We start from the raw sequence: 12,001 nt of genomic DNA on the forward strand, positions 1-12,001 counted from the left end.
CATGATGCCCCGCCCCAGCATATGGCTTGGTTTTCAGAGAAACAATTCTGTTTCTTTCCACACCCACAGTTCATCGGCTTATGCATTATTTAATTAGATTAGGTCATTAAAATGACAAGCATAACAGGCATCATCAAGTGGGTGAACACACAGAGGTGAACTTTGATGAGCAAATACCTCATCGGGCAGGAGCAGAAGAGACTGAGCTCACTGCCCACCGGCTAGGGTGTTCAGCAACCACCTCGGAGAGCGGGAGGTGAGGGAAGTCCTGAATGAGTGACTTGGTTAAGAGGAGGTTGGTCTAGAAGGCATCTGTTCTATTTCTTCTTGTTTTGGACTTTTGAACACGAGGGCAGGGAGGCCTAGCACAGGAAAAAACTCATGGCCCCAGTAAGAGTCCCCACAGCTTTATCGTGGCCATTGCTAGCTCCTTGAGAACCTCAGTGTGTTACATTGCTAGGACTGTCGTAACAGAGGACCGCGAGCCGGAAATGTGTGGTCTCACAGTTCTGGAGGCCAGCGTCCAAATCAAGATGTTGGCAGAATTGATTCCTTCCAAGGGCTGTGAGGGGAAGGATGCATTCTGGGCCTCTCTCCTTGACTAGTATACGACTGTCTTCTCCTTGTGTCTTTATTTCCTCTCCTTCTATATGTATCTCTGCGTCCAAGTTGCCTCTTCTTGTGGGGACACTTGTCATATAGGGCACCCTTATGACCTCTCTTAAACTTGATTACCTCTGTAAAGACCCTGTCTCAGATAAGGTCACATTCTGAGGTACTAGGAAATTAGGACTTCAGGATATGAAGTGAGGACAGGGTGGCCCTATGACTTTCAGGAAGGACCCTACCCCAAACCCACAGAACTTGGCAACTAGGAGATTGACCCTTAAGAGGATTCTACTGACTAGGAATTCACTTTCAGAGTGAGTCGGACAAGACATAAATAATGCCAAAACCATGTATTATGGCGGGGGAAAAAAAATCTTTTAAGCACGGTGCTTCTGATACCTTTTCCAAATATAAACCAAGTAACTTGTTCAATAATGGGAAAGAAAACTGAAAAGCGTAGCAAGAACATGGATTTTGAATGCGGACATCATTGCAATTAAATTCTGAGCTCCCTCCTCAGGACCTGTGTCATTCTGTGGCACTTAATTCACTGTACAAATCCCCCCCTTTGCTGTAAAATGGACAGAATGCAGAGGCTGTTTAAAGTAGTCGGCGAGAAATGTATGCCAAGTCCCTGGAACGCAGGCAGTGTTCCAGAAATGTCGGGCCTCGCCTACCTCTTCACCCACCCAGAACATTTTGACTTACTCTGAAAGGCTCCTTAACCAGCTTCTTCAGATCCAGGTCTATCATAGCCCCAGGTTCGTCCGTGGCTTCCGAGACCAGATGGTGACTTCTCTACGCTTGTGTCTTATGTTCAGTTTGTTTTGACGCCAATTGAAGTTGCCATTGAAGACATGAAGAAGAAGACCCTCCAGTTAGCGGTGGCCATTAACCAGGAGCCCCCCGATGCCAAGATGCTCCAGATGGTGCTGCAGGGCTCTGTCGGAGCTACTGTGAACCAGGTGAGCAAAACCAGCTGGCCACCACTCCTCTGCTCCTCGTTATTTTGGTTTTCGCTATATGTCTACACCCTCCCTCCCTGAGGTTGATGAGGAGGCCGATCCACGCATAAATGGTACCCCTAAACTTAGAGCCGCCACGTACGAGGCTTAGAACACTTTGAGGGGGCCCCTTCTGCTTCACGTAACAACCCCCCGTAGAAGAGAAGTCCCAGACGTGAGCGGGCCACGTTGAAGAGAAGTCTTCACTTTGAGGCCAGACCTGGCGGTATGCTCCAGATCTGGGGTCCTGTTGCAGAGAGCTGAGTCATGCCCAATGGAGGCAGAGCTGTTACAGAGCCTGAGACCAACCGAAGGATGTCTGCAGGAGAGACGGGGAAGGTTCGGGACCATGCAGCCCCTGGGTCAGTCACCAGATGAGCCCAGCATGCCAGGGGCCTTGTCAACCACCGTGACCAGGGACCAGGCTTCCCGTGCCAATTCAGACCAAGCCAGATGTTCTCAAACCCATTAGAATCCTCACTCCCAAACTAAGCATGCAACTCAACCAGTCTCGGATGCAGGGAGGTGCTAGCTTCATACTTTCTGTCCGGTAAGCATCCTTAATTTCAGATCCATATCTGCTCTCGTCTACACCTCCACTCAAAAGCTCACTGAGTGTCGTGAGTTTTTCCTCACCCAGTGCAGCCGGACTTCCCTGCAAAAACCGTACCCGGATACTATTGAGGGAGCAGAAATAGCCCAGAGGAGAAATGACTATTATATTGCCAAAATCAGAAAACAATTAGGAAGTCTTTGCTTTAAGTCCTGATCCTTTGATGAAAATGGAAGGCCTTACAAGCCCGTGACCATGAACTACATATGTACTACTGTGCACATCTCTGACTCAAGCCACCAAATACACAAAATGGTGCTCACCACCAGGGCAGCCCGAGAAGTGAAGGTGAATGGATGGATCAGGACAATCCCCATTTTTAGAAAAGGAACTCGAACTACATCCCCCGTGAGGTGTTACCTTTACACACGAAGATCCTATTATTAGCAGCTTTGATTAAGAAAATACATGTCTCCTAACCTATTCTCCTAAAACTCCAGACTCCTAAGAAATCAAGGTTTCCTGAGAAGTTCAAGACTTCCCTTGCTTTTTTTTTTTGTTTTGATTGTGATCAAACTGACCACAGAATTCATTGCTCAAACGGAGGAGTCGCTCCAAGATTTTCTCCCAAGTAATTCAATTTTCATTCCAGTGTCCTATTGTTTTGTTACTTTTCCCATCAGGGACCATTGGAAGTAGCCCAAGTGTTCTTGGCCGAAATTCCAGCTGACCCAAAGCTCTATCGACATCACAACAAGCTGAGGTTATGCTTTAAGGAATTCATAATGCGGTAAGAAGGAAAATGGCCGGGAATGCGGTAAAACCGTGGTTCTCGAGGTGTGGTCCCCAGACCAAGCAGCTACAGCATCACCTGAGAACTTGCTAGAAAGGCGAATTCTCAGGCACCAACCACACCTGCTGAATCAGAATCTCCAGAAGTAAGGCCCAGCAGTCTTGAATTTTAACATGCCCTCTGGGGATTCTGATGCATAGTCATGTCGAAGAATCACTACAGTGGGACAGTGATACGTGGGCTACTATTAGGTAACTGACATTTAAACTGTAAAGTACTTTCATGTTTATTGTCCCATGTGTGTCTCACACATCAAGCAGGTATTATCACCAGCCTCGTTTTGCAAAAGGGGAAACAGAGGTTCAGAGATGGGAGGTGATTTTGCCTAAGGCCACATGGCTAGTTAGTAGGAGGGCAGAGTTCAAATTAGGACTAGGAAATTAGGACTTCAGGATATGAAGGGACTCTTGAATCCAGTTGGATTCTTCTGAATCCACATAGCCCACACCTCCATCAATGTGCTGATTGTCCACAATGCTTTCAAGTCCGCAAGGGGGGGTGGTACGGTCTTTATAATTTTTAGTATCACACAATAACTTGTTTTTAGAATCTTAAGAATAGGCCCTGCCTCAAATTTGGTAAAGGCAAGATTCTAAAAGTGGGTTTTTTCAAAGGTATGGTCTCTCTGGCAGTTCCCATCGCCAGACAAGCCTCTGCTCCTGAATTCTGCAGGGGAGTTGGCATCAACTGTTCAGGGGGTACCTAGATGACTCAGTGGGTTGAGCATCTGACTTTAGCTCAGGCCATGATCTCATAGTTCGTGAGTTTGAGCCCCGCGTCAGGCTCGCTGCTGTCCGCATACAGCCTGCTTCGGCTCCTCTGCCCCCCTCTCTGTCCACCCCTCCCCTGCTCATTCTCTCTCTCTCTCTCTCAAAAATGAATAAACATTAAAAAAAAAATAAAACCTAGCCTGTTCAGGCTGCATAGGTCTTGCAAACACAGGGGTGCATCTTTGAGCGTGGTTGACAAGCTCTTGCAGTACAGACAGGTCTAGTGGGGTCTCCTGCGGTCCTAAAATGAAGCATTGTGAAGGATGCGATGGTCTTTCTCCCATAAGAGGGAACAACATCAGGAGAACATACACCAGTATTTCTTTTCATCCAGAACCTTGGTGCAGCGGATCAGGTACAGGAATAAACTCAGCTGGCAAGTGGAGAATAAAGGAGGCTAAAAGTGGAAGTTTGTGAAATTCACTGGAGATTCATCAGAATGCTCGCGTTGGGTGAGACTAGAGATACCCCTCCTCCGCAGGCTCTGGTGAGAGATCTGCCCCACTTGCCGTGTATGGAGGGGACTCACTTGATCCTGCAGTGAGCCACAGCTGTGTCACGATAGCATGTGTCTGTGCGTCTGTGGGTCTGTGCACACACCCCCACACATGGCACACACAGAGGTTATATTTATTAACGCCTCGGCGTTTGAATTGGGTCCTGGATCTGACAGCAATTCTGACATGACCCCAGAGCTACATTTTCTACAGTAACCAGTGCATGTTTAGAGACCAAAAACCTAGAAAAATATTGGGGGAATATTTTTTTAAAAAATCAAATGCCTCTGCACGTATCTTCATTGAAAATTAGTTATGGAAACCCCTGGGTGGTTCAGCCAGGTGAAGCTTCTGACCCTTGATTTCGGCTCAGGTCGCGATCTCGCGGTTCTTGACTTGGAGCCCAGCGTCGAGCTCTGGCGCGGGCAGCGTGGAGCCTGCCTGGGGTTCTCTCTCTCCCTCGCTCTCTGTCCCTCCCCCGCTCACACACACACACTCTCTCTTTCTCTTTCTCGAAATAAATAAACCTTAAACATAAATAGATAAGTACGTAAATAAATGTAGTTACGGCTGGAGACCCCTGCAGCTGGCAGCGGCCCAGGCCTCTCTGAGCCTCTGACACACTTAGTGGGACAGAGGATGATGACGCGGGTGTGATGTCAGTTGCGGACCATACAGCTGAGTGTCCCTCTGCTCCCTAAAGGGCACGTATCCGCACGACTAAACACCAACACGGTGCAGCGCATAGGACACACCATTGAGAGCGCAGGGAATACAGGGCCCCAGGGTGCAGAAAGGAACAGGGGAAGCTTCTGTGGAAGCATCACTCAAACTTGGTCTTGAATATTTAGGTACAGCGGGAGGGGAGGGGTGGGAAGAGGGAGCCATGCCCCGTAAAGTAAGGCCCTCGGAGGGCCCGGGGGGCTCCTCTGAGTAAGGGCAGCATGTCCCAGGGAGCCTGCTGGGACAGGAGGAGAGAGACCCCGCGGTTCTGGCAGGTGGGGGTCTGAAAAGAGCTGAAATACAAAAGCCAGCTTGTGAAGAGACGTGATTTTGTTTCTTAGCCTGTGAATCTTAAGTCATCACCACGAGCGGTGGGCGAGGCGACCTTCCTCTCCCCGCACCGTTTCACAGCTTCTCAAGTCCCCCCAGCAAGTTGCAGCCCTTTCGTGACCGGAGGAAACAACGCTGTCACATCCTTGGCACCCGGGGAATTTCCTCCCCACTCTCGGCTTTCCCCCAGCCGCGGTGACGCAGGAGTGGAAAACAGGGGGGGCTCGGACGGCTCTTGGGTTTCCCCGGGAGAGCTCCCGCTTCTCAGCGGACTCGGGCAGCGGGTTGATGAGCCCCGACTTCCAAGGGGAACATGAGCGGCCCTTGTGATGCCTTTTCGCCGCGAGCGGAAGCTGCCGCCCGCCAGGTGCCCCGCAGCCGGCCCGCCGGGCAGCGGCCTCTGACTCAGCTCCGCCATCCTGGGCCTGGCACTCGGGCCACCGCGGCAGGTGCTCACCCAGCCGGGCCTGCCAGGTCGGGCCCTTGATCCTCTCCTGCCGTTTCCTGCGATAAGAAGGAACGCCTCGGGGTTTCAGAAGCCGAGATGGTGAGATACACCATTCTGTTTCCTTCCCCTGCTCCCCAAAGTACTCAAGCCGTTTTAGACACGGCAACGTGAGCCAATCTGGGCTTTTTAGTGTTCTTCTTCTTATGTTTCTGTCTTAGCTCGGGCTGATGTAACCAGATCCCAAAGACTGAGTGGCTTGAACAACAGACATTTATTTCTCAAAGTGTTGGAGGCTGGGGAGGCCAAGAGGAAGGTGCTGGCAGGCGGGGTGGCCGGTGAGGGCTCTCCTGCTGGGAGGCCCCGTGGTCATTGTACCCTCACATGGTAAAGCGAGGAGGAGGAGGGAAGCTTGCTCAGAAGGGCACGAATCCTATCACGTGGGTCCCATCCCCATGGCCTAATTTGTTTATTGTTAAAAATATTTTTACTGTTTATTTGAGAGAGAGAGAGAGAGAATCCCACACTGTCAGCCCAGAGACCAATGTGGGGTTCCATCTCAGGAATCGTGAGATCGTGACCTGAGCTGAAATCAAGAGTTGGACGCTCAACTACTGAGCCGCCCAGAAGCCCCCCTCCCCCCATGGCCTAATTTAAATCGAAAGGTCCTGCCCCCAAATACACAGGGGCTTGAACACAGGAATTCGGGGAGATACAAACATTCAGTCCGTAACATTATCTGAACTCTCTCATCCTTATAAGGACTGAGTGACTTTTAAATTTACTTTTATATTTAAATAAAAGATCACATCCTCAATGGCTGTGTTAGGGGACGTAGTTTCAAATTCACCCAGACAGGGTCCTCTTGCACATCTGGTCACAGACTCAGAAAACAGGGTGTTGAGGGGTGCTGTTTTTAAACTGCAGTTAGGGTCTGTGAAGAGGAAGGAGGGAGATTTTGCCCCAAGGAGCCAAAGGAAAACCAATGTGTATAACGTAGGTAGAAACAGAAGCAGGAGGTAGAAAGAGATTTCAATGTTTGATAGGAAAACAAAGCCTTAAATATCATGTGAGGTTGCTCTGAAGCAGGTCAGTGGTGGGGACACAGTAATGACTTCTGTCACTTTTCCAGGGTTACAGAGACCTTATCAGCGGGCCAAGGACGCTAGAAAACAGCCAAGTGGGACAGGTTCCACGGCCATGCAGGAACAGTGCACGTACATACCCCCCACGCACACACACACAGGGCTCAGCCCCTCCTTCCTGTCTCCTGCAATGATTTTAAAGAAATCCATTTTTGTTACAATGTGACCTTGTCCTTCTCTCTTAGCACCCCCACCCCGGCCAACTCTTGTGATCCAGCTCTGGGTCCTCAAGGCTGGTCCCATGCTGGAGGGTTGCTGGGGCTGATACGGCATGGGAGAATATCATACAAGCATTTGAGCCCCAGGACTCTGTGTCTCTTCGGGCCTGAAAGAGGTTGAGGCCAGGGGAATGGCACTAAAGACTATCTTGTAGTCCGATCTGGTGAACGGTGCCCCTCTGCCTGGGTTCTAGTGTGTTCCTCAGGTCCTCAGAATCTACTTCCGGGTGTCAGATGTGAGACCCAGACACCTTCCCAAGCCTGTAGCCCCAGTCTAGCCCCCCACCCCCCACATCTGGCATTAGGAGGAGGGAAAAGGGCCACTGTACCTTCCGTGAGGGAGATGGTCACACAGGCCCAACCAGAGGAGGTAGAGGGGGCTCTGAGGGGACAACAGAAAGATCCAGCCACTGCCCCTTGTCCGCCCCGGGGCACGCTCCCTGCCCCCACCGTGCCTCGCCCTGTCAGTCTCATGAGCAGACCCCTCTGCCCCAAGGAAAGCAGGCAACGTTGAGAGCTACTTGGCTAGGTCCTCCCACACCTGATACCGTTTCATCCCCATAAACCCATTTTATAGATGAAGGAAATGAGGTTGAAGAAGGTTATAATTAGCCAAGGTCACACAGCAAGTAAGTGGCAGATCCAGGATTTAAACTCTTCACCCTGGACAGGCTCCCCTTGGGGTCTGGGGTCTGGGTCTGGGTCTGGGGTCTGGCAGAGGCCGGCCGGGGAGGCAGGAGGTGAAGGGGCCGAGTTGGAGACACAGGGAGGTATGCCTGGAGGAGCCCATGGTCGGCTCACACCTGCTGCAGCTGTCCCTGCACAGGGGCCACGTGTGCCCTAGCGCCCTGCTCCCAAGCCACCCTTCCTTTGCCTTAAAGGGCCAGGAGCACAGTCCTCAGTTTCTCCAGTGTCTCTGTCAGATGCTCCCCATTCCGGGCCCGAGTGGACACTTGCTAACGAGGTACCCGGAAGAAGCTGAGAAAGGCAGAACACTGCCAACTGGGGCTCAAGCGAGAGCACTTGCATCCGGGTTCAGGCTGGGAGGCCAGCGTCTTCCCGGGTGGAACATGAGGTGTGGGGGGCCAGGAGCATGGGCTCCCCAGCCAGGCTGCCTGGGTTCACATCCCCTGTGCCTTAACTAGCTGTGTGACCTTGGGCAAGCTACCTAACCCCAACTTTTTTTTTAATGTTTATTTATTTTTGAGAGAGAGAGAAATCAGGGGAGGGTTAGAGAGAGAGGGAGAGAGAGGATCTGAAGTGGGCTCTGCACTGACAGCAGAGAGCCCGATGCAGGGCTCGAACCCACAAACCATGAGATCGTGACCTGAGCTGAAATCGGATGCTTACCCTCCTGAGCCACCCAGGCACCCCTTTTTTTAAATCCCTTTTGAAAAAGTTTATTTATTTTGAGAGAGAGAGAGAGAGAGAGAGAGAGTGAACACATGAACAAGCACATAAGGGGTAGAGAGAGAGAGAGGGAGAGAGAGAGAGAATCCCAAGCAGGCTCCACACCATCAGCACAGAGCTGGATGTGGGGCTCGAACTCACGAACCGAGAGATCACGACCTGAGCTGAAGTCGGACGCTTAACTGACTGAGCCCCCCAGGTGCCCCTCCCCACTTAAAAATGGGAATTATAATAGTAACTACCTCTTAGATCTAGTGTCCGGATACGATGAGCTAATACACAGGGCTTAGAATAGGGTTGCACATACTAAGTGACCAGTAAATGTAACATCATTCGGTGGGACGAATAGGGACCCGATCAATTGGAATAGGAAGCAGAAACTGAATTTAAATGTAGAAAGTGAAGTTTAAATTTAAATGGAGCATTTGTCCACCGCTTACTTCTGTGCCCTCATAAGGTTTGTACCGTAAGACACGGCGGGGCCGAGGGGACCGGAGCCTGGGAGAAACAGGACTCTGGATTTGCACCTGCTGTTCCCACAGGTGTGTGGCTCAGGACAGAGCTCAGCATCTGTTTGCCTCTTATTTTCATTAATGGTGAAAAATGAGGGACAGGAACGTAAAATCTCCAGCAGTTCATCATTCTCCTGTTGAGCAAACAGTTTTTGTACTCGGATTAGCTCCATCAGAAGTCATAACCACTACAACAATCAGCGTTCTTACACATTCTGAGCCTCACTCATTTCAGCTTTACAAGCACTACGAGGTTGGCTATTCTTGCCGCCATATCACAGGTGAAGGAGTAGGCATGGAAAGGTTAAGTACCTTGCCTAATGTCACAAAGCTAATGCACCCCAAAGCAGGATGCAGAGGTGACTGTCTAGACTCTTAGGGACCCCAGAGTCTAGAGTCTAGACTCTTAGGGGCTATTCTGTGCTGTTCTCTTTAGGAACTGCCTTCAGGTGCTAGAAACGGAGAATGGAAGGAAGATGGGTTTCAATAAGCTAGAAACTTGTTTTCCTCTCATATAGAGTAAGATCAGAGATTGATTGTCACCCCAGAACTACGCCACCAGTGTGGCCTCTTTCCATTCTTTTGCTCGGCCATCCTGATTATAGTGCGTCCAGCCTCACGGTCACAAGATGGCTGCTTAAGGCTCTGGCCATCCTGACCACATCCTTGGGAAGCATCCGGAGTAGAAATGAGGAAACAGCAAACATCTATGCCCCTTTAAAGAGCTTTCCCGGTGACTTTATCTTGTATCTCATCAGCTCTCCATATCCAGTAAGGGAGGCTAGGAAATGTAATGTTCCAAGTAGGCTCACCACGTGGAGTTCCATCACTAAAAAATAGAATGGATTGAGGCAGCAACTCCGATTTTTGGCAATCCCAAGGGACTGACGTGCGGGCTGTGCTGAAGGAGCATCACAGAGGAGGGAGGCCGACAGATATACAGAGGTGGAGGGCTACCTGACCACCCTGTCTGTAGGCAAGACCCCTAACTCCTTACAGAGAGGCCCCAGGAAGTGACCGTCAGCAAGAGCCAGGAACCATGTTCTGGAGTTAAAACTTCCCGCTCTTTGTCCACATCAGCGTGGTTTCTGTGGGACTCTGGCTGCTGGAAAGCCCCAGGCACATCTGCTATAAGAAAATGCTTGTGTTCAGTGAGTTTACCAACAAAGGAGGTGGGCTTCTGAAATAGCATCACTGAGTGAGAGCAGCACACTTCAGATATACATGGACCTGATGAAAATGTTACAGGCAAGGCCAGTGAAACAATTATTTACGTTATAGTTCTATGCTACTGTGTAGATTTCCCAAGAGAAATGGCTGTGCCCAGGGAGGTGTGTTTAGTGCACGGCTCTCTTTATTTATGGATTTAAATTAACACAATGGAAATTATTTTAAGTTTAATAAAATCCAGTGTATGTAATCCAAATGGAAGAACGGAGAAAACACAGAAAATGTGTATGAAACAACGTATAAATTATGAAATTTGTTAGAGTATGGAACACCTCGGCGACTCAGTCAGGTAAGCATCCGACTCCAGCTCAAGTCATGATCTCACGGTTCGTGGGTTCGAGCCCCGCATCGGGCTCTGTGCTGACAGCTCGGAGCCCGGAGCCTGCTTCGGATTCTGCGTCTCCCTCTCTCTCTGCCCGTCCCCTGCTCGTGCTCTGACTCTCTTCGTCTCAAAAATAAATAAACATTAACAAAAATAAATAGTATTTAAAATTTGTTAGAATAGATGGGGCGCCTGGGTGGCGCAGTCGGTTGAGCGTCCGACTTCAGCCAGGTCACGGTCTCGCGGTCCGTGAGTTCGAGCCCCGCGTCGGGCTCTGGGCTGATGGCTCGGAGCCTGGAGCCTGTTTCCGATTCTGTGTCTCCCTCTCTCTCTGCCCCTCGCCCGTTCATGCTCTGTCTCTCTCTGTCCCAAAAATAAGTAAACGTTGAAAAAAAAATTTTTTTTTTAAAAAATAAAAAAAATAATAATAATAATAATAGAAATTAGTATTACTACTACAAAAGCTAGAACATTTTCACCCCACCTATTCATAGATTTGTCTTTGGGATGCTCTGTTTATTTATTTTTTCATTTTATTTAAATCCAAGTCAGTTAACAGGTAGTGTTATAGCGGTTTCAGGAGTAGGATTTGGTGATTCATCACTTACCTGTAACGCTGTGTTTATTTACCGCTACCGAAAAACACAGAGGCTTAAAAGGACAACATCTACTTATTATGCACGTGGCTCTAGGGGTTGGTGGGCTCAGCTAGGTGGCTTTCGCTCAGCCTCTCAGTGGCAAGCAGACAGCCGCTGGGGCCCGGATCACCTGCAGGCTTCCTCACTGTCTGCGCTGAAAAATACTCACCCAGAAGGCGGTTCAGGATTGCCACAGTGCATGCCCCACGAGACCTAGCCAGGCAGAAGCCACGTTGCCTTCTATTACCCAGTCCCAGAGCATCACCTCTGCCACACTGTCCACTGGGGCAGCCACACAGGACCACCTCCCCCTCGATGGAAGTGTCACAAGGTTCTGGAAGCACATACAGGATGGGCAGTTATTGCTGTGACCAGTTTTGAAAGCTACGACCTGCCACACTCCAGAGGCACGGGTCTGCCTTAGTATCAAAGCTTTTCCCTTAGCCGACTCCACGGCCCCAGGAGGTCGTACGAGATTATCATTCCCATTTTACAGGTGAGAAAACTGAGGGTGTTGGTGTTTGAGTCATCGTGCTAATGCGTAGCAAGTGGGTGTCAGCTCCAGCTCTGCCTGCAGGTAAAGCCAGCTTCTGCAGGCCTGTTGTCGTCTGTCAGCCCACCGGGGTCTTGAAGTCATCCTGAACCTGATTTTATGTTTCACATGGCGGTAGCTCGTGGAACAGTTACTCGAGAAGCCATAAAATAATAAGAAGGGATGAGGTGGATTTCTCAGGATTCAAAG

At 49.9% G+C, this 12,001-nt stretch overlaps 1 protein-coding gene across 5 annotated transcripts in view; it reads left to right on the forward strand.

Moving 5' to 3' along the window:
* The window catches only part of DOCK8 (dedicator of cytokinesis 8), a 225,281-nt gene that overhangs the window by 209,418 nt on the left and 3,862 nt on the right, over window positions 1-12,001 (forward strand). For all 5 annotated transcript variants that reach the window (XM_027041088.2, XM_027041089.2, XM_027041091.2 and 2 more), the window contains 2 exons: window positions 1,431-1,574; window positions 2,850-2,956. In XM_027041088.2, coding sequence (XP_026896889.1) covers window positions 1,431-1,574; window positions 2,850-2,956 — 251 coding nt within the window. The remainder of the gene's footprint in view (window positions 1-1,430; window positions 1,575-2,849; window positions 2,957-12,001) is intronic.

Source organism: Acinonyx jubatus, chromosome D4 (assembly GCF_027475565.1).
Source record: "Acinonyx jubatus isolate Ajub_Pintada_27869175 chromosome D4, VMU_Ajub_asm_v1.0, whole genome shotgun sequence".
Classification (NCBI taxonomy): domain Eukaryota; kingdom Metazoa; phylum Chordata; class Mammalia; order Carnivora; family Felidae; genus Acinonyx; species Acinonyx jubatus.